We start from the raw sequence: 19,396 nt of genomic DNA, 5'->3' as shown, positions 1-19,396 counted from the left end.
CTAGTAGGAAAATGTGTGTACAGGCAGGGTCACGCTCTCTTTGTCACCCGTGAATAACAAATCTTTTCTATGCCTAAAGAGCCACCCCAGGGGACAGCCTCATAGTGAGGGTATTCCTCATAGGAAGCATAAGGAAATAAACCTGGACTGTCATTTTTAGAGCAGTTTCTAATGAGTGTGTCAGTGCTTAAAAGGACTGTGCAACTGTCTGCTGGCTCAAGTGCAAAAGGAAAGTGTTAGCTACACTCAATTTTTGAGAAGAGGAACACGGTATTACCCTCTCTTCTCCTTCCTGGGGTTCCAGGTAGATGGACACTTTCCACGTGACCTTCAGAAGATACTTGAGGGATGGGATTCATTCCTCCAAACTTCACTATTGCCCAGGACTTCTGCATGCAAATCTTAAATCTCCCACACTGACTCGGGAGCCTGAGCATTTCAATACTTGGAACAAAGCGTCAAAAAGTCACATCTTCGCAGTCCTTCAAGGCATTTGCATTTGTATCATCATGTTATCATTCAGTCTCATCCTGAGTTTTGGTTCTGCATCTGAAGAGAAAAGCAAAAATTGTTATCTTAATACTCTTCCCACAGCCTTCCTCCTACCTCTGCTACTTCCCCGTGGGTGGCCCAGTCCTCTCCAGCCCGAGTCAGCACGGCTCCTCCAGCCCATCCCCAGCATCGCAGCACCAACTTGCTGAGTGGGATGTTTCAGGCAAACACTGTCTTTCTTGCAAAGCAAAGAGATCTGAATACCTAACATGCGTATCCATCAAACAATTTTTGGCCAAGTCTGAAATGCTGCTGCCAACTTCCAGCTGTGACTTTTGGCTTGTTTAAACTCCCCGTATCCACCCCTACCATTGAAAATTAATTTAATACAAGAAGGACTGGTGTCAGGCTTTCAATGTTGTGCTGTCTTTTTGTACAGGCAGTGAAGCTAATCGTTTCAAGTCTTCACTACCCCACTTGACAACAGAAACTTTCTGGGGAGTTTCAGTTTCTCCTCTTACTGAGGTTAATGGTGTGGAGACTGTGAGAGTATTTTGCAATATTTTTATGCAGGTTCTCCATGGGTTTAATTTCCCATGATTTTTTAGATTAATGTTTGGGGGGAGGGAGAAAGTGTTGTTCGCTATTTTTCTGACTTCTGTAAGGTCTTGTCTTGGTCTGGGAGAGTGGTAAATGGGGAATATTTGTACCTCATTAGCTGACCTGGAGCTGGTTGTCCTCCCGAATTGAAGGGAGCCATATCCAACCCAGAGAAACTCCTTGGCTGAGACAATGGGAAGCTTCCTTTCATCTTTACCAGGAGTAACCACCTTCAAAGGCTCCCCTTGATTAAAACTTGCTTAGAGAGAATACAGGTAAGAGGATAAGCAAGTCTACAAAACTATCCTTTTTCTCCTGTTGTAGGAGGTCATGAATACCTTCCACTTACACTTTTTGCCTGATTACTTTTGCTTTCTGTATCCAAAAGACCAACCAAGGCTGGATTGTTTGTGGAAAGTTCTCTTGCTTTTTTGCAAATTGTTTTTGGTTGCCAATATTTTGGCAAGGATAAATCTCAACCCACAACAGATTTCAGTTTTTTTCATGTTAAAAGTTAAACATTAGAGCTATGCTTTTTAGGCCAAAACTTAGAGTGAAAGAAGATTGGGCCCCCATCAGTGTGTAGAAACTGCCACAAATACTTTCAAGCATTAACTGAGAAAGCCATATAAAGGCAGAAATTGTGTCCTGTTTAAAATAAACTGGAATTTTGTCATTTGTCATACATTTGTATTCAAGAAAGGGATGGGGATCTCTTGGATTGGACTCTTAATGAGCTTGAAGGAATATAATCTAAACATCAGTAAAATCAACAGAAAGACTCACAGACTCCCAAAGGGCTACAAATCAGGCCCATGACACAGCCAGTACAATGGGACTGTTAAAAGCAGTGATTTTGCAACATTGAAATCCAAAATCAAAATTAAGAAAAAAAGTTTTAGAAGTTTCTTCTTAAATAACTTATATTTCCTTCAAGGAATCCAGTGGTAAAACTCCTCAAGGGATGTAGTTAAGCCAAATGAACAACATTTGAAACTCCTTGGCTGTACTGCAAAATATTTTTAATGGCTTTGTTGATGTTTTAGATGAAGTACTCCTCACAGTGATTTGCCTGGAATGTTTACAGACTTGTATATTACTCTGTTATCAGATAATTCACAATATCCTCACTTAAACAAGCAGGCGCAAAATAATCAAACTTGACAAGTCAAAGAAAGGAAGCGTTAGGTATGGAAGACACTGAACAGCGGGTGGGGGTACAATATTTTCTAAATAAAATGCGATCAATATCAGCATAGCATGCGATTTAATAGCACATTCTTCATATCGCGCATTAAGCTGGCAATATGCATTGTCGTACAATAAACATTGCTCACAGCAACTCGAAGTAGCACAAAAGACCCATGCGGTAGCAACAGGGCACTTCCCAACGAGGCAAAACTTTAGAAAAATGTAATTGAGCAACATGAGTGATTGAATTCTTTCACTGCCATTTTCTTCTGTTTTCTATTTCTGTTATTATTCTTTCCAGTGAGCCGACCTTCTGAAACGTGCATCTCGCTTTTCAGGACAGGTTGGCAGAGCAAATGCTGCCGCACTTTATTTCAGCAGCAAAGGACTATTCTCTAAAATACCAAACAATGATACATCGACCCAAGACACAAACCTTCAGGATTGCTGTTTGCACTGCACAGACCACTTCTGTAATAGCTTTGGATAAACGTAACCTCCAGCAATCTGAAGCAAAAAACAAACTATTTGCAAGCTCATATTTTAGCATTTCTTTAAACCCCTCTCATATGAACACAGTGTCAGGTATGACGGCAATAATCTGAAGTTAGTGTTTGCTTTAAAATCCTCACGAGCAGGCATGTTTGGTTTACAGCCCTGATTTCTCCAGGATCACCTCCTACCACCGACACCGACGGTACATGGCGTTCTCACCCTCCGTGTGTGCGCGGGTGTGTTACCGGGTGTGTAAATCCCAGCAGCTGCAGCCAGAGCAGCTGCAGGGACACATGCTCGCCTCTGAGCTGTTTGTGTGTGGGGGGGTGAGTGTGGTTTGTGTATAGCTGGAGGGCTTCCCTCTTGGAAATTCTGGGATTAATGACACATTAAGCCTGCTCCAAGAGAGTGGATTGAAAAGAACGAAAGAAAGAAAAAAAAAAAAAAATTGAAACAGGCAGGCAGGCTGATGGCTTTTCCTGCAAAGTTTAGTACTTCAAAAGTTAACTTCTAAGCAACTGCAGATGCATGGATAAAACCTATCGTGGACAACATGCAGCAGCCCTTTCCTTTCCATCAGCATCTCCAACTTGTTGCCTACCTCTGTTGGATTCCCTTGTTGGCCATTAGCACTGAGTCAGCTCCATTAGGTAAGGATTTTGTACTTTTTAATTATTTGATAGTCATTTGGGGGTAGAGTTCATGTGTATTTTAAACTGAGATGATCTTGTTTACATTTACTTTTGAATGTGGGTTAGAGTGATAGAGGGCTATTATTAGAAAGAGTCTCCAAAATAGAATGGAAGTAAGGTTAAAATAAACAACTTCTAAGGTAATGAAGAAGGTCACAGTGATAACCAAGCATGCTCACAGCACACAACGTTTATTGTCCATTAGAGGATTTTCACTTTCCTTTTTTTTTTTTTTTTTTTTTTTTTGTAAATAAAGAAATTACAAACCTGTGAAGATTCTTACTTCCTACTAGAAAAAAAATCAAGTGATTTAAAGAATATTCATAACATTTTCCCATAAATGGGATATATGAAATGAACCATAAAAGAAGAAAAAGCTTTAAAATAAGAATCTATTCCTCTAAGGAAGGAAGTATATACACTATATATCAGAGCAACATTATAGATTAGTTAATTACACATATAATAATACACAGCTATACAGTCTCTGGCAATAAAAAGTTCATGAGTAATTTTTCTACTACTGTACACATTAAATGAAAGGCTTGTTTCACTCTAGCGTAGAGTTCGAAGAGGACATAGATTTTATGTATGTAACTTGTTTATACAGCTTTATTAATCTACTGCAGGAATACATTGAAAATCACGTTAGATATTATTCAACTAGTAAAAGCAGAGTTAATAAAAAAAAACTGAGTAAAGCTGTAGGACCAGAACATAGTGCTGTGGGTGATTATGGATACGGCTCTGGCAAACTCTGTGGAGGCACACACACACATACACACCCCCTTTAATGGAAATGCGTTGCAATATTTTACGAGATTTAATTCCGGTAGAGTTTCAACTAGTCTTAAAAGTGATTGTCAGCCAGCACTCATTAGCTCTATGAAGATAAAACAATTTAAAGCACTCTTCATTTCAATATCAAAGGGTCACCCAGAAAGGTTTGCAGGACTGAACACAAGGCAAATGACCTTATCGCCTTTATCTTCAAACAATGCCTTTAATTTCTGAAACCTTTTGAAGGGTTGCCAGTTTTATGGAGTGTAGCAGCTACTTACCTGATAGAACAAGCTTTTCATCAAGGGGAAATGACCTTTTAACTCCTAGTAACTAACTGTATTTTCCACTGTATTTTTGTTGCTGAAGGTAATATGTATAGACATACTTATTAAACTGGGAACACAAAACAAGAATTAAGAAATAGCTTTCTGTCTCTTAGGTGATGCAGAAGGATTCATAAGACTCGTTGGTTCTTTTTTTTTTATAGTGTGAACTTGAAGTAAATGAAACTGCTCAAAAAAGTTTACATCTTGACAGATTGTGTTGTGACATTATAAGGATATTAACAGAGCCATATGCTGTTTACTTTTTTTAATCTGAGTATAACAAACCCACTAATCCCGTAAGAATTTAACTGTGAATAAGGAACGTCTGACCAAACAGCTTTTTGCAGATGTCTCATTAAGAAAGAGAAGATGAAAAAGTCCTTTAAAGACCAAGGAAGAACTTCATCATCTTCTGCAGCATTATTTTAGGGAACGAAGCTCCCAGTGATGGAGAATATTCTCATTATTTGGGATTTTTACATCATTTCCTGTGACTGACAAACGTGAAATGTTACCAATAACGTCTGTAGCTGCTCTCTCGTAGAAGATTAAGTAAAGCGTCAGGTACAAAAGCAACTCAGTGAATCACAGATGTGGGAGGGCTGACACAACACAGAGCTTGTCAGACTATTCTCAGATGAAATTCTGTAAATAAGTCAATCAAAAGAAAAAGACAATAGATTTTTTTATAGAGGTATTTTAGACAAAGGTATTTATCTTAAAATAGATAGTTGCTTGTAACATCACCATTGAGATGGAATTGCTTCCTGTCCCCTCTGGAGCCTTTTCATAACGTACAATTGAAAAAGTTTTTAATTTGGATATGAGCTTCCTGCAAAGGCGTCAGCCTTCCTTGAAGCCCACGGAATCCACTGGAGCTTCACTGCAAGGTCTTACATATATAGTAAAATCAGATACAATTAATTGTTTGCAAGTTCACACCTGTGGATTTTCCTCAACTCTGAAACGCATAAGAAAAAAATTGAGCATATCCTGAGGTGAAGAAAGAGGAGAAGAGAAAGGATGGTGTCAGGGGAAGGCTAGGTGCCTACAGCCAGCGGGAAAAGACAGTGCATTCTCAAACGATTCAAATGGTCTAATTTCATTTGAGAAAGTAAATGAGAATAGTCTAGCATGGCAAAAATTATTCAGTATGTCTTGCAATTTTATATCCCCTGGTCTTGCTTTCACTAGAAGAATGAAATGAAAATCCGAGTATGTGATCTGCTTTGTGTACTACCCACAAGTAACCCATGATCTCACTTGTGAGCGTCTGCCGTAAAATCTGAGTGCCATGTACTTTCCATGCTTTAAGCAAAAATCTACTGGAGCTGAGAAAACATTTTCCCATGAGTATTTCAAAAGGAATAATTCAAACTGTTCAGGAGCTTTCCCGCTTTCTTCATGTTCCTACTGCAGATGACAAACCCTCCCGTCCCTTGGTGAGACCTCAAATGTGCCACCCAGGTCCCCAGCTACCCCCTGGAGATCCAGGGGTCCTGCCACCCCCTGGGTCCCCAAGCACAGGAGGGGTGCAAACACCCCCAGGGAAGCCCCAGGGTATCTGGCCTGGAAACAGCTTGCAGGGATCAAGCTCTCAGGCCGTGAGTGGGTTGGTCAGGGACATTCCTGTGACTTTAGAAATTACACTGGGATTATTCTGTCTCCGTGTCTTCGCTCTGTGGAAAGCACAACAGACATTTATAGCACTATGCCAACAAAAAATACCCTGCTAAATGCTTTCCTACTCACTGGCCGTAGCAAATAAGCAGTAACGACTCTCAAAGGGAGAGGAACAACCTTTACAGCATGTTTCTCTCCCAATATTATTTTTGATTATCAAAAGTCGTTTACAGGTTAATATTTTATTTCCCTCTTATTTAAGTTTTTGTCAACATCAAGTAACCCCATTGGCCTCATTGTCTGGAATTAATCCAGTTTGTATTGTTTGATCTAAGAGTGAAATTTGATCTTATCTGATTATGTGTCGTCAAAGCGAAGCTAGCAGCCGGGGTTGTACAATGATTTCTGTTTGCTGATAACTTTTTCATTCCTCTCCTTTCTATCTGAACGACAACAGAGTTATCCTTACTGCAGGAATAATTCATAAGGAAGGCAAAATCAGGCAGCTGTTACAGTCTGGGGGTGAGGGAACCTCTTTCACCTGATAATGAATGTACTTGTGACTCTCCTGAGCAGCATCAGTATGTCACTACTGGATTTTAAGACACTGAAATTTGGTAGGAAATAATTTTTAGCTCGCGTATTTGCCTTCCAATCTTCTGACGAAAATCAATAGTTGTTTTCAAAGTTATACAGGGTTACAAAATATGTTTGGTGTGAGAGAGCTGCCTTTCTACAGCATCTCTCAAGGATTTGCCTATTTCCCATTGACCTGCCAAATATGCATGCTGTTTAAACTCCTTAAAAGCTATTTATTACTCTATGCTGTACTAAAATTGCCGATCATTTTATTAGACACTGTTCGTAACAGTATAGGACATTCATGGCCAAAATGTTTGCTTTAATGGTCTAGTTCTTCAAAGTTATTTTGTCTCCAAATGCCAAATCCGAAGAAGTATTGTATACATCTAACTTCCTTTGCAATCGATAGGAGCTGCAAGTAGTCAAGACAAATCAGTGTTTGTTCCTAAATTGACAAGACAAATTGCTGTGGAGAGGAAGCATCATCATTCTGTTTTACAGATGGGATAGAGACGTGAAGTGGCTCAAGGTCATGAAGAAAATCCTTTGGTGGAGCTGAGATCTGTACTGAGGCCTCATGAGTCACAACTCAGCCCCATTAACTGCAGCACAACTCATAACTGAAAGCCAATATAGCAAATAGGAGTGTAATAAAAATGCTAAACCTTTCTCCAACTTCCTTGCAAACTCTGAAGTGAAATGGCTACACACACAGGCTCAAGGGGACACAAAGTATTGTTGGTGGGTTTTAGACTACTTAACATATTTTAGATGACCAATACCTGAAATTTTCCCCAAATCCCCTTTGATTTTAATCAGGAAAGGATCCATTTACTTCCAAAATGCTACATCTACGTTATCATACAAATATAGTTGAGGAAAAGAAGGAAAAGTCATTCCTGCACTAACTTCATTAGAGACAGAATTTCTTTTCTTTTCTTTCCTACTTCTTCCTAGCCTTCTGTAGCCTAATAAAACATTTCTGGCTTGGGAAATGGCTCTTTCATTCCAATATATCTCCTCCAATTTTTTTGTGACCTAGGCTTGCTGCTTCAAAAGGCTGAGGATACTGTGAGAAGTACCATTTTGTTTATTTTTAACTGAGTTTGTGCTGTATCCCTTTGAACAGTTTGCTGGGAAATGTTCTCAAGGCAGCCAGATTACTGATCTGTCTGATTCTGTCTACCAGTTTGTTTCTGTGGATATCCACTGGTTTGTTCTGAGTTTTTGGCTACTTTCTTTCCGGATGAAGCGTCTGTCTTGTCATTTCACAGGTGGAGGTTTAGTGTTGGACATAGCCGATGCCTAATCCACTACAAAAATGGATATTGTCTTTAACGCTTGGTGGGCAGCGTACATTGCTGCTTTAATGATTTTTAAGTTTTCTTCAAAGTGGTGTATTTTACCTTCAGTTATGACCTTTATTAATTTCACTGTGGCAGCTACACTATGTGTTTTGCCCTAAGTAGAGATTATTTATGGTGAAATCTGAAAAAAGTGGATTAGTTTGAAGAATATTTTTCATCCCACTTTGAAACACCAGTAAAACCATGTGTTAGTGCATGCAATTGTTTGTACAGCTTTTCTGGAAAGAGTTTTTTGTGTTAAGCTCTTAGGAGATTTACTTAATGAATGTATATGTACTCATTTGCTTCTTTCTGACGCATATTATTTTGATTATTCTGACGTCTATTACTTTGATTGCTGTGTTCACACTGCATGGCATCCACAGGGAGCCGCAAGGGAATATTCTACATATTGAAAGGAAAAAAATTGATTGCCTAATATAGTTGACGGATTGTAGTAGTCTGCTCTGCTCCTTTTGCTGCTTTTATATTAATTCATCGATTGAGAGTGAGTTTATCTTATTCCCCTATTTTGTTCACAAAGCAGCTTCCACGAGCTGGATAGCAATTTATCTGCATACCACAATAGTGTAATGCATCTCCCGTGGTAGCAGGAGCATTTTACAACTCAACTGTCCCTTGACAGCTTTGTGTGTTGACAGTTTCAGCAAACAGTCCCTCATGCAGTATCTTGCTAATGCCTCATCAGCTCAGTAGCTCTTGCACTTTCCATGAACTGGTGGATACCCCAAATTTTCCTCCTCCTTATGCTAATAAGAAAAGGCATAACATTTCCCATCCTGGACTTGCAGTCTTACTTTCTCTTCATTTTTTAAATGGCTGATCAAGTTGCATTTAACTTGTGTTCACGCTCTCTCAGAAAGCAAAAGTCTATGGAAAAAATCTAGAAGATGACACAGAGATGAGAGGGTTCTTGGAAGTTCCTGAATTAATAGCTCTATAATGAGTTTAATGGTAAATGTGGAGAATGACTTGGGATCTAAACTAGACCATTGCTTTACAGAAAGGAGCCTGCATTACGTCAGCTCCTGCTTGCTTCTCATCTCAGTTTAAAACTGTATTTTGCTGATGTTTGACAGTCATGCAAACTTTTCATGGAATTTTCTCTCATTGATTTTCTACAGACCTATATGAAGAGCAAAGGGAGATAAAACTCAGTCACTAGTTTATTTAATAGCTAAGCTAACGTTTTGTTATTCATAACTTAATAATTTAAAATTTCTTTAGAATTAACATTATTAGACCTCACTGCATTAGTCAGATACGTTATTTGTTGATCTGGTCCGGCTACCAGAACAGGCAGATTTGCAAACATCTTTCAGAGATTATTTTTAATAGTCTTCTTTGTCCCTTTCCTCCAATTATTTGCTTTCTTTCCTCCAATTATTGGCTTTATAATCAACTATGGGTATGCCGTAAAATTAGTTGACTGTGACTCAGCCTCCCTCAATAACACAGCATAGATACTTTGATTCACTCAGGCTACCTTATCATCAGCTCTGTTCTTTTCTTAATGGGCTAGAGAAAAAAGAATATAAAAAGTCACAGAGCCATTTGCTCTGTTCTTTTATTAGATGTTAAGATTAGAGTTAGCAACAAAGACATAAACAGGGTGAAATCTAATTAATTCTTTGTTTCTCTTTTGCAAGAAATACAAGGAAAATGAAGAGAAGGCTATTTCCTACCCCAATGTACCTGCAACTCATTCTTCAAGTGCTAAAATATGTGGACATTTCGTTTTCTGAAGGTGTATAAAGCAGAATAAAAATAAAGATAAAAGAAAGCTATCCTTCTTCCTTAGCTAGCCCATAACCACCCCAGAAGTTGCTTTTTACTCCAACAGAAAGTCTTCTAAGTGCCAGTGGGACTCAGCCACCCGCACCCCATAACATTCCTGAAGCATTTGGCGTTCTTTTCTCTATAACATCCTTTAAAAGTCTCACTCATAATTGCTGAAAATAGGAATCCTCCAGTTGCAAATAATTTTCAGTCCAATTGATCCTGTAAAGGAAATCCCTAATAAACCACTGTGAACAGTTACACTGGGAAAGCTGGAGTAGCTTGTAGCATTCCTAGTCTGGAGCAAAGATGCATTTTGTTCATCCTCCAGCCCCTGCATGGGGATACCTGTGCAGGGGCATGACCTGCCCTGCCCGGAGGGTCAGCATCTGCTGAAACAGCGGCAGGTAGGACTCGCTTGTGCCTCCCAGCACAGCACCAGTACAATCCTGCCCACTGCAACACACCTCACAGGTTTGATATTTCCTTAAGATATCATAAGCAAAGACTACGGCCATGTGGAAGCACTCGGGCTCGAATGTGGAGGGCTGAAGTTCGACTTAATCCCTGTCCCTAGCGTGTGTTTGTGTGAGGGTATTAGGCTTAAAGATACTGATGTACTTCAGGATAGCTGGATTTGAGTTGCAGACTATGATCCCAGCACAAGCTATACATCTCCCAGAGGAATTTTACAACTATTTTCTCCTCTTGACATGATCGCTGCCTTGCAATACAAATAGCTTTGACATAAATCATAAATCTACTACCCACCCCCATTCCTTTACTTCTTCCTTTTTCATTTTTTCCCAATAACTGAAATTTTAGTCATGAAAATCACCCACAGTTATTCCTGCTGCTTCATAACGTCTGTTATCCGCTAACATTTCTTGTTCTGTTTGCTATTTCCTATACTCCTTGCATGGGTGTGTAGACACTTTCTCTCATTAATACACTCCTGACAATATTATTCATCTGCTGTTTCAAAACAACTTCATCTTCTGTCTTAGATCTAAGCTTGCAAATTGCCTCCCGAGAATACCAAGCATCCTCATTAAGCGCCGGTAGGATGCGAGGGGATCTGGCGAGCCATGCCTGGTCACCCCTGCACAGCTCCCACAGACCCCGGCACAGAAGCACTCACAAGGTCAAAAACCTGTGCTGGAAGGAGCTTTTTACCACTCAGAATAGTTGGTGGCAGAGACACTAAATAGTACTTGTATATACAGTCATCAGCTGGAAAACAAGCTGTCTTCCAAAGTCTTTTTTTTGTGGTGGTATTGGATTTTATTTTTTTAAGACCCTTGAAGCAGACAACTTTATTCTGGCTTCTTTTAATCAGGTTTACTAAGAAATCCTTCCCTGGTAGTGGAGCACAGGCTTTCTGAAGGACCCTTTGGTGAGGTTCTTAGATTTAAAACCTTGCAGCTGGTCAGCACATGGGGATAAGGTATGCCTTTGACAACCTTAACGTATATTAATACTTATGTTGCTTTCAATGCAGCTAAAGTGAACATAAAACTAAAACATTGCAATCCTGTAAAAGGTAGCACAGATGGCCACATGTGTACGTAAGCGCAGGAAACACCATTTTGGCCACCGCTGCTACCACCACTTCATGTAATTATTGCTAAAATTAGTGCTGCAGAAATGCTGCAGGAAAAATTATGATAGTAACAAAAAATACACCGTACAAATCCACCCACTAAGTGGGATTTTTGCCTCTGAATTCCACCAGGGGCTCACCGCTGCTGTAGCCCAACTCTGCACTGTGATTATCTGCATACCAGTTTATAGACTATATGACTTCCCAGAGATAACCTACTTCAGGTTGAGTAAATGCTGCTGATCCCCACAGGAAGGTTTTTTTTCTGTCTGATTGCTTTAATAATTGAAAACAATTAAAAATTTACTTTCCCACTGAGACAAAACTGGGAAAAACCCAGAGTGCTAACAGATAGCCTGATATTTTGTTAATCACTTCAGACAGGAAAGATGTTGTGTTTTAGGATACAGGAGCTGGATCAATCTCTTCTGTCACAGATAAGTGCCCTCAGAACTGGGCTATCGATTATGCCGGAGAGAATATCTTTAGATCTCTTATTTGAACTGTTTCACTTTCTATTAGTAATTAAATACATATTGGAATAAGGGCTTCAGTGTCAGTCTCCCATGTGTTCGTCTACTGTAGAGGTGTAAATAACTGTGATGGACAGCAGGTTCATTCATTCTATGGTGTAATGTATATTTGCTATTTATGAAAAAGAAAGCAATTCCAGTACAGCGTTAGACAGGTAGATAGACTGATCATTCAATTGATCAGTACATGTGTTTTGGTCGAAACCATACGCCCAACTGCGTGAGCCTCCAAATGCCTCCCTTCCTAAGATGAAACCTGCACCAAAGAAAAGTACAGGTCTTCTCAAAACTTGCACATTTCTGTGAAAAGTTTCATTAACAGCACATGAAATAATCAACACTTAAAATTCCTGACCAGCTCTAACCCAAGCATACATTTTTTAGAAGAATGAACAAGCTAAATAAAAGGGGCAGTAAATTTCAATATTAGTAATGATACTTGTTTGCGAGTCCCCAACAATGCAGAAAGAGGTGATTTATGTTCATTTGTGCTTATGCAGCAATGTTCTAACACGCTGATTTTCAACCATTTTTTTAATCAAGGGTCCTTTTCTGCAAAAAGAAAGCCATGGAGTATCCTGTATCTCCTATTGTTTTACGCTTAAGAGAGGGCATAAGGGAATTGGATGTTTTGCATAAAGAAAACAAGATAAAGTGAATTTAATTTATGCTCTACAAAAATCATAGTTTTACTGAAGGCAAAAGAGTTCTTAATTTGGGATGGTCTGATGAGGGCCCTGGAGCTGGGGACAGCAGGTACCCGCTGGCACGCAGTAGACAGCTAAATGGGAATATATTTGAGTAAATTCTGTGTATGAAGGGCTGCGGGCTGTTGAGCTGTTTGTTACATGAACTGAAATCTGATGTCTTAAGAGCCCTCATAGCTTAAATAATATTTCAGCCTATAAGGTATGCCTGGGAACTCCTGTTCTTTAATATCAGAGGGTCTGAGCAAGGGGCTGGCAAGGCGTTTCCCCCCCCCCCCCATCCAGTGCAGGCAACCGGGGGTGAGAAAGGCTGTGCTGGGTCTTGCTCCATACCCATGTCTAATAACTTCTTCAAGGCCATGAGATTATTCCTGCTCCTTAAAGCCACATTCATTTCCTAAAGTGTTGTCTAGCACTAAAGTGCACTGTTAAGCTGCTGCCATGTTTTTCCATTCTGGTAGAAATTATTGTTCTATATAGTTTGATTTTAAGAGTGCATTCTGGCATCCATTTGGGGAAAAGGCACTATATAAAAGCAAAATCAATATGAGGGACAGTTATATTTCCTGAGCTTTTTCATTAGCTATAAAATATATACATTCAAGAAGGGAGGGGGAAACAACGTCAGTTTTACCTAGACTGAAGGAGGACAAGACAAAGCATGGAAGAATATGCATTTGTGTGCACTGGCAGGAGTACGAACTACGCAGCTTTGCTGGGTGCAGGCAGATCTCTGCTCTCACTACATCCAAACGCTCCTGCAAGGCACTGGCCTCTCCTGTGACAGGCATCAAGTCACTGGAAAAATACAGAAATATATGCATTTTGGTAAATGAGGTGTTTCTCGACGTGTTCTCCATTTTCGTTAAAGCCAGACTGACCATTGGCCGAATATTCACAGGGAAACTTTGCCTTTGCTCAGCACTGAGAATGAATAGAAGAGCAATAGAACAGTCCTGAGCCAAATTCTTCCTCAAATCCCCACTGCACTCCACCCATGCTATCTTTGTTCTTTCCCTGCCAAGTATACCAAAGTATTCTTCTTTCTACCCGAGCAGGCTGTCCTTTCAAGCATCCTTGAATAAACCTCTCATCACCTAATGCAATATATTTTCTAAGATTTGCAAGCATAGAGCTGGAACAAATTCTGAAAAACTGTAATCTGTATTTCTACAATTATAAGCTTAAAAATATTGCAGTGAATTTTTACTAAAAGAAACCATTACTGCTCTGTTTAAGCCCAGCTGGAAAAATCAAAATTCATACTGCCATATTAGCCAGTATTCTAACACAGGTTACTAAACCATAGGAGCAAGCATCTTATTTTAGCTTGGAGTAAAATTTCAAATCACAGTGTCTTTTCAGTATCAGCATGCAATTAAGTGAGCGAGAAATTGCACGAGCCTTTTTTTCTGTTTTTAACATGGACCTTCTGTAATGCCATTTTCATTAGTAGGAAATACCTGTCGTCTGCCGAAAAGTAATTTGTCTTGGTTTTTGAAAACTAAATTATCCCCTATAAAAGATTAACTGAAAACCACTGTATAAATTTATAAGCATTCCAGATAAAATGCAAAAGTTTTTCTTCTTTCTGGTGACCCCTAGTGATCTATTTTGTGAGAGTTCAAGAGTGTACCCAACAAGTTATTTATTTCTGAAACTCAGATAAGGCATCTGGAAGATTTTGTCAGTGTGATTTTGCCACTAACCCATAATTCAGGGAACTGGGAAATAAAGGCCCAGAAAACTTATCAGCATATGATTGTTCATTCGAAACCCAAGTGAAGCTGTGAAGGAACACGTGAGCTGACGATAACAGACAGCACCAAATAGCAGAAGAGCATTTGTAGGACAGCCACTGCGTAAAATTGGTCTCTTGGGTTTAACATACCACTTACAATACATGATTACCATCGAGAAGCTTTATGTATTTCTTCCTATGTTTTCTTTTTGCCTCATACTCTCAGATTTGTTACTCATGGAAACTCCCATCCTGTCTTGGCTTCTCTTAGGGCTCTCAGTGAGGTAAGATAGTGAAGCAAACCAGAACTGGGCTGCAAAACTGGGGAGAAAGTAGCCATTAAGTGGAATTTCATTTTTATTATCACAGATATCTGGCATACAGATCAAAACTTATTTCAAACCCATTTCATGAAGGTGCACCAGAAAGATGTCTCTCTCCCTGTTTGCACAACCATTATATTATATGGCTGCGAGGCATAGCTTGTTGAACATGTAATTTCATCATGAGAGAGTGCTCCTTGCTGTGCGCACAATGCTGCATTATAGGAAAGGTTTGGATTAAAAAGAACAAGCCTCCAGCTAGCACTGCCCTGCTTCTGCAATTGTACAGTATGTCTCGTACAAATAAGAGACATTTGTCCACCAGATTCATTCCTCTGGAGTTCACGATTGTAAGATGAGCTGTAGCAAGATGTTTTGGTGCCGTTGTGCCATCCATCGCTGTCCTGGGCCTCTGCCTTCCTCCCACCCTGCCCAGAGCCCACCTCACCCCAACATCTGCTATTTCCAGTCTCCAGCTCAGTCTTCTCCCGGGCAGCGGTTGGAGCTTGGACATTTTGTCTCCCCCAGCACCCTTCTTCTAGGGGAAAGGGGTAGGAAAGCATTTCTTCCTTCATCTCTAATTGTAGTAACAAGGTAGAACTTTACATTTTAGCCGTCCTTTTGCACATCTTGGTATTCTGCTGAAACAACTGAGTTTTGGTTTGATACCAAATAGAATGGAAGAGCGTGTCTACTTTCTTACACAGGGATCTCATGTTATGAGCCCTATAATACCGTGTTAAATTCAAGGCCGTTGGTCCTGTCCAACTCCATCGATTTTCACTGGGAATAGACCAGTCATATGGAGAGCAGAGTTTGGATCATTTTTGCATCGTAACAGCTGCCCTCAAACCCATTTTCATTAAAAAAAACATTGAGACCAGCCTTACATGTCACAGATTCCCATTGCATTTTTTTTTTTTCATTGCTTCTCCCAAATCAAACTATTGAAAAAATAACATTCACCATCTGAATATTTTGATTGCTAATGTGAGGAAAGACAAGAAAATTTCCCTTCTGTTTTTATAGCAGAAAGATTTATCACAGCTTGCTAAATTCTGGAGTGATTAAGTCATATTAAAGACATAACTAAAACAAGTGTTTCATTTCTGGCTTCTGAAGTTTTACACTTGGTTCAAGAACACGTTTTGATTTTGAATGTGATAATATTTCTTCACTATAATACAAATATTGCTGTCCTTCCACAATTGGTCACAATGAAGTCAATAAAATATGCACAGAAGAAATGCAAGCAGCATTTGGCTCAATATAAAGATTGATAATGTAACCACCTAAAAAAAATGCTCTTTATCATCGTAAGTCTCTCTTGGTTTTTTATAGTATTCAATGAGCAAAACAATCCATCATACTTGAACTTGCTGCATGTTCCTGAAGCCAACAGTTAGTACAAGTCAATTTTTAATTATGATATTTTTATAAAACCTACAATTTATTTCCTGATTTTGTAAAACACTTTAAACAGCAAGTCATCGATATAAATTATGTAAATCTCAGCTGACCCCAAAGTCATTAATCTGACTGGATTTCACAGTGAAACATAATATAGCAATAACCCACTAGCTCTCCATCTGACACCACAGACTAGCAAAGATGGCTACAGCAGTGATGAACGTTAGCAATCTAATTGCAATCACACATCTAATTAATGTGTTCTAGACTAGCGTGATTTTTAACCTTTTAAATAAAATGCCCATTGTGTTTAGAATACCTGTTGCACTCTCACATTTAGGGCCAAAGGAAAATGGGTCTGTTAACTCTGAAAAAGAGAATAAAAGGTTATCATCTATAGCACCGTGCAAAGAGCAATGAACTCCTACTCCAAAATACTGAGCTTTACAGTCAGCCTGCCTGTGAATTTGTCCCCGTTCCGTTCCTACAAAAAAAACACAGCAAATCCTGTTGTTGGCAGCCAAAGGAAATCTGCCCAGGATGACTGAGAGCAACAGTCCCTCTTTGGTGGCATCAGCAGCCTCGTGCTGGTTTCCAGCAGTCCTTTCTGCCTTGAAGGTAAACCAAAAACGTCTATTGTGCCAAACCCCTTCCCCATGGCTTTTTACTGCCGTATTTCCCCCAGCCGTACGAAGCACACGCTCCCCCTTCTCCTTTCCATCTCCCATTACCGCTCCTTCCCCGGGGTCACCCTCCAGCGAGGGCTCCTGTAGCCTGCGAGGCAATCTGGCCTCTCCAGACCCGACACCTGCTTCTCTCAGTTAAGCCAGTTTGTGTGCACCTCCTTTAAAACCTCTTTTTTGGTTTTCCAGCTGTTGTCCCTTTTAGTGGCCACCTCAGTCCTTTCCAGCTGCTATCTCTTTAGGCACAGCTGTGCTGGCTCCATCCTCATCTGCTGGCAGCAGCCTTCTGCCTTCCCTTCATTTGTGTGCATGGGCATCGCCTGTATCCTTGGGAACTTAATGTTATTAAAATACCATTGAAGTATGTAAAGGATGAGAAGATGGCACGGGGATGAATGAGGATTTTTTTTTTGCTCACACACAGGAGAGAATCGAGGATTTAGCTTGTATTCTTCACTTAAAAAAAAAAAAGAGTACTTCATGTGTCTCGATTTTTTTTTTTTTCCCTTTTAAAAGTAGGATGTAGTTATTGTCTGGGTCTCAGTCTACATGAACTAACATCAGCCATGTTCGTGTAGACCAAAACAAAGGGGAACTATTAGAAGGCAACATATCTTAGCCGTTAGACCTTTCCAGCCTGTCTTGCTTTCTACGCCCTTTCTTTCACCATATGAAAGTTTGTGCAGGAGACCAGCAGGCGAGAGGAAACAACTGCAGCATTTTAGGATGGTTGCTAAAATGTAGTTGCAGGGTAGAGCAAGATGGCTTAAAAAAATCCAATGACTTTTTTACCTTTCCTAGGGGACAATTCCCACATACTCCGTTCTTTCTTCAGCACTTGAAATGGTTTCTCTTCCTATTTACAGAGTAAGATATACAGCATGTACTTCAGTTCATATTTTTTGAACTTCAGATGTTCTTCTCCATATTAAAACATCTCACAGGCAAATGCATATCCCTATTTATACTTCTTATATTAACCCAGTTACACCGTGGCAATAAAATTCCATAATAAGAAATAAGAGCTCTCATTGCACATTCACAAAGCCCTCCTAAGAACAGAGGAAGAACAGACCGTAAGTCTTATAAATCCAGCTTAATTTATTCATAGTAAGAGTCTACAAATCAGACATTTTTATATTCCAGAATATTTATGATAAGATGGTGAATGTATAAAACCCCCCCAACAATAATTCAATAATTGATGATAAAATAACAAAATAGATAATAGTTTTCAAAAATTTTTTTTATCACAAAGTGAAATATTATAAACAATAATGTGGCCTGGAGGCATTAAATCAAATCTGCAGTGGGTGAGGGCAAGAATAACATTGCAAAACTTTCAGAGCTCTCTGATCCCCTGAACGAGAACCTTCCAGCTTCGCTGCTTCAGTCGTTGCAGTACGATGCAGATATTTTCCCTTCATCAAATATACCCAAGTAACCAGTGGGGGAGACTCTATGCATCATACTCATTTTCAATCTCCAGAAGGTTTTCCAGGTGTTACACCCATGAGAGGAAGGGGGTGATTGCTAGAGCTGCCAGTCCAGCCAGCGTGGTTGGAGGTGCCTTTGGCTTTTTGCAGGCTGCACAGAGGAGGACTTGTTTTGGTCACACCCAGGTTCTGAGAAGATATGCTGGAAAGAGGATTTGGCAAATGCCACCATGCAGAGCTCCTTCAGTTACGTTATAAAAGCCCCTCTTGTACGAACCTTGTCATTGCTCTTGCTCAGTCCAAGTCCCTTGCTATAGAGGCAGCCATCAAATCCATCTTAGAAATAGATATTTTGCTCAAGTCACCTGGACCTTTCAGTAGGTAGAAATTCCCTTTTTTCCACACCAAATATTTCCATAGATGTTGCTCCTAAAGCAGATGTTCTCACCACAACGTTCTCCCTTAGCCTACAGAGTTCCCTTCCCTGCTACGTACGCATCAGCAGCATGAAATGCATCCAGTCTCCCTTTTGCTAAGCTAAGCAAATTAATTTTAATCTCTACTTACAAAGCCAGCTCTTCGTTCCCCTGATTATCCTAATAGCCATTCCCTCTGCCTGCACAAATCTGAACGTGTACACAGGGATCCAAATGAGGTCTATACAGTGGCATTAATTTAACTGTTGCTCTACTGTATTTTCAGCACTGAGAGAGGCTTTTCACATTACAGTGGAAACAGTCACCTTGTGATCAGATAGTATATCCTTCTTTTATCGACCCAATTCTATTGTTAATTCTCAGGCTTGTTAATGTACTACTCTGCCCTGGAAGTATTCAAGTCTCATTTGTATGTGAACAGGACTTAAGGGTTTTTGGAGATAATTCTAGATAACAGTATATAAGACATGTGCATACTCAACGCAATGGTATTTGTTAGAGAAAGGAGAAAAACGAACGTGCAGCAACAAAGGAAATTCTGTGACTCAGCTAGAAAGGTAAAAAGCAGGAATCCAGTAAATATCAGTCTTTTG

The 19,396-nt window shown here is 39.7% G+C and overlaps 1 protein-coding gene across 1 annotated transcript in view; it reads left to right on the top strand.

Moving 5' to 3' along the window:
- Positions 1-3,331: 3,331 nt before the first annotated feature.
- Positions 3,332-19,396, top strand: part of LOC309591782 (von Willebrand factor D and EGF domain-containing protein-like) — a gene marked incomplete at its 5' end in the record, with an annotated part of 180,394 nt that continues 164,329 nt past the window's right edge. The window contains one exon of the mRNA XM_082314548.1: positions 3,332-3,428. Within this exon, the coding sequence (XP_082170674.1) occupies positions 3,332-3,428 (97 nt within the window). The remainder of the gene's footprint in view (positions 3,429-19,396) is intronic.

This window comes from Platalea leucorodia (genome assembly GCF_965183815.1).
Source record: "Platalea leucorodia genome assembly, chromosome: 5".
Lineage (NCBI taxonomy): Eukaryota > Metazoa > Chordata > Aves > Pelecaniformes > Threskiornithidae > Platalea > Platalea leucorodia.
Note: the sequence above shows the minus strand (reverse complement) of the source record. Positions and strands in the feature narration are given on the sequence as shown.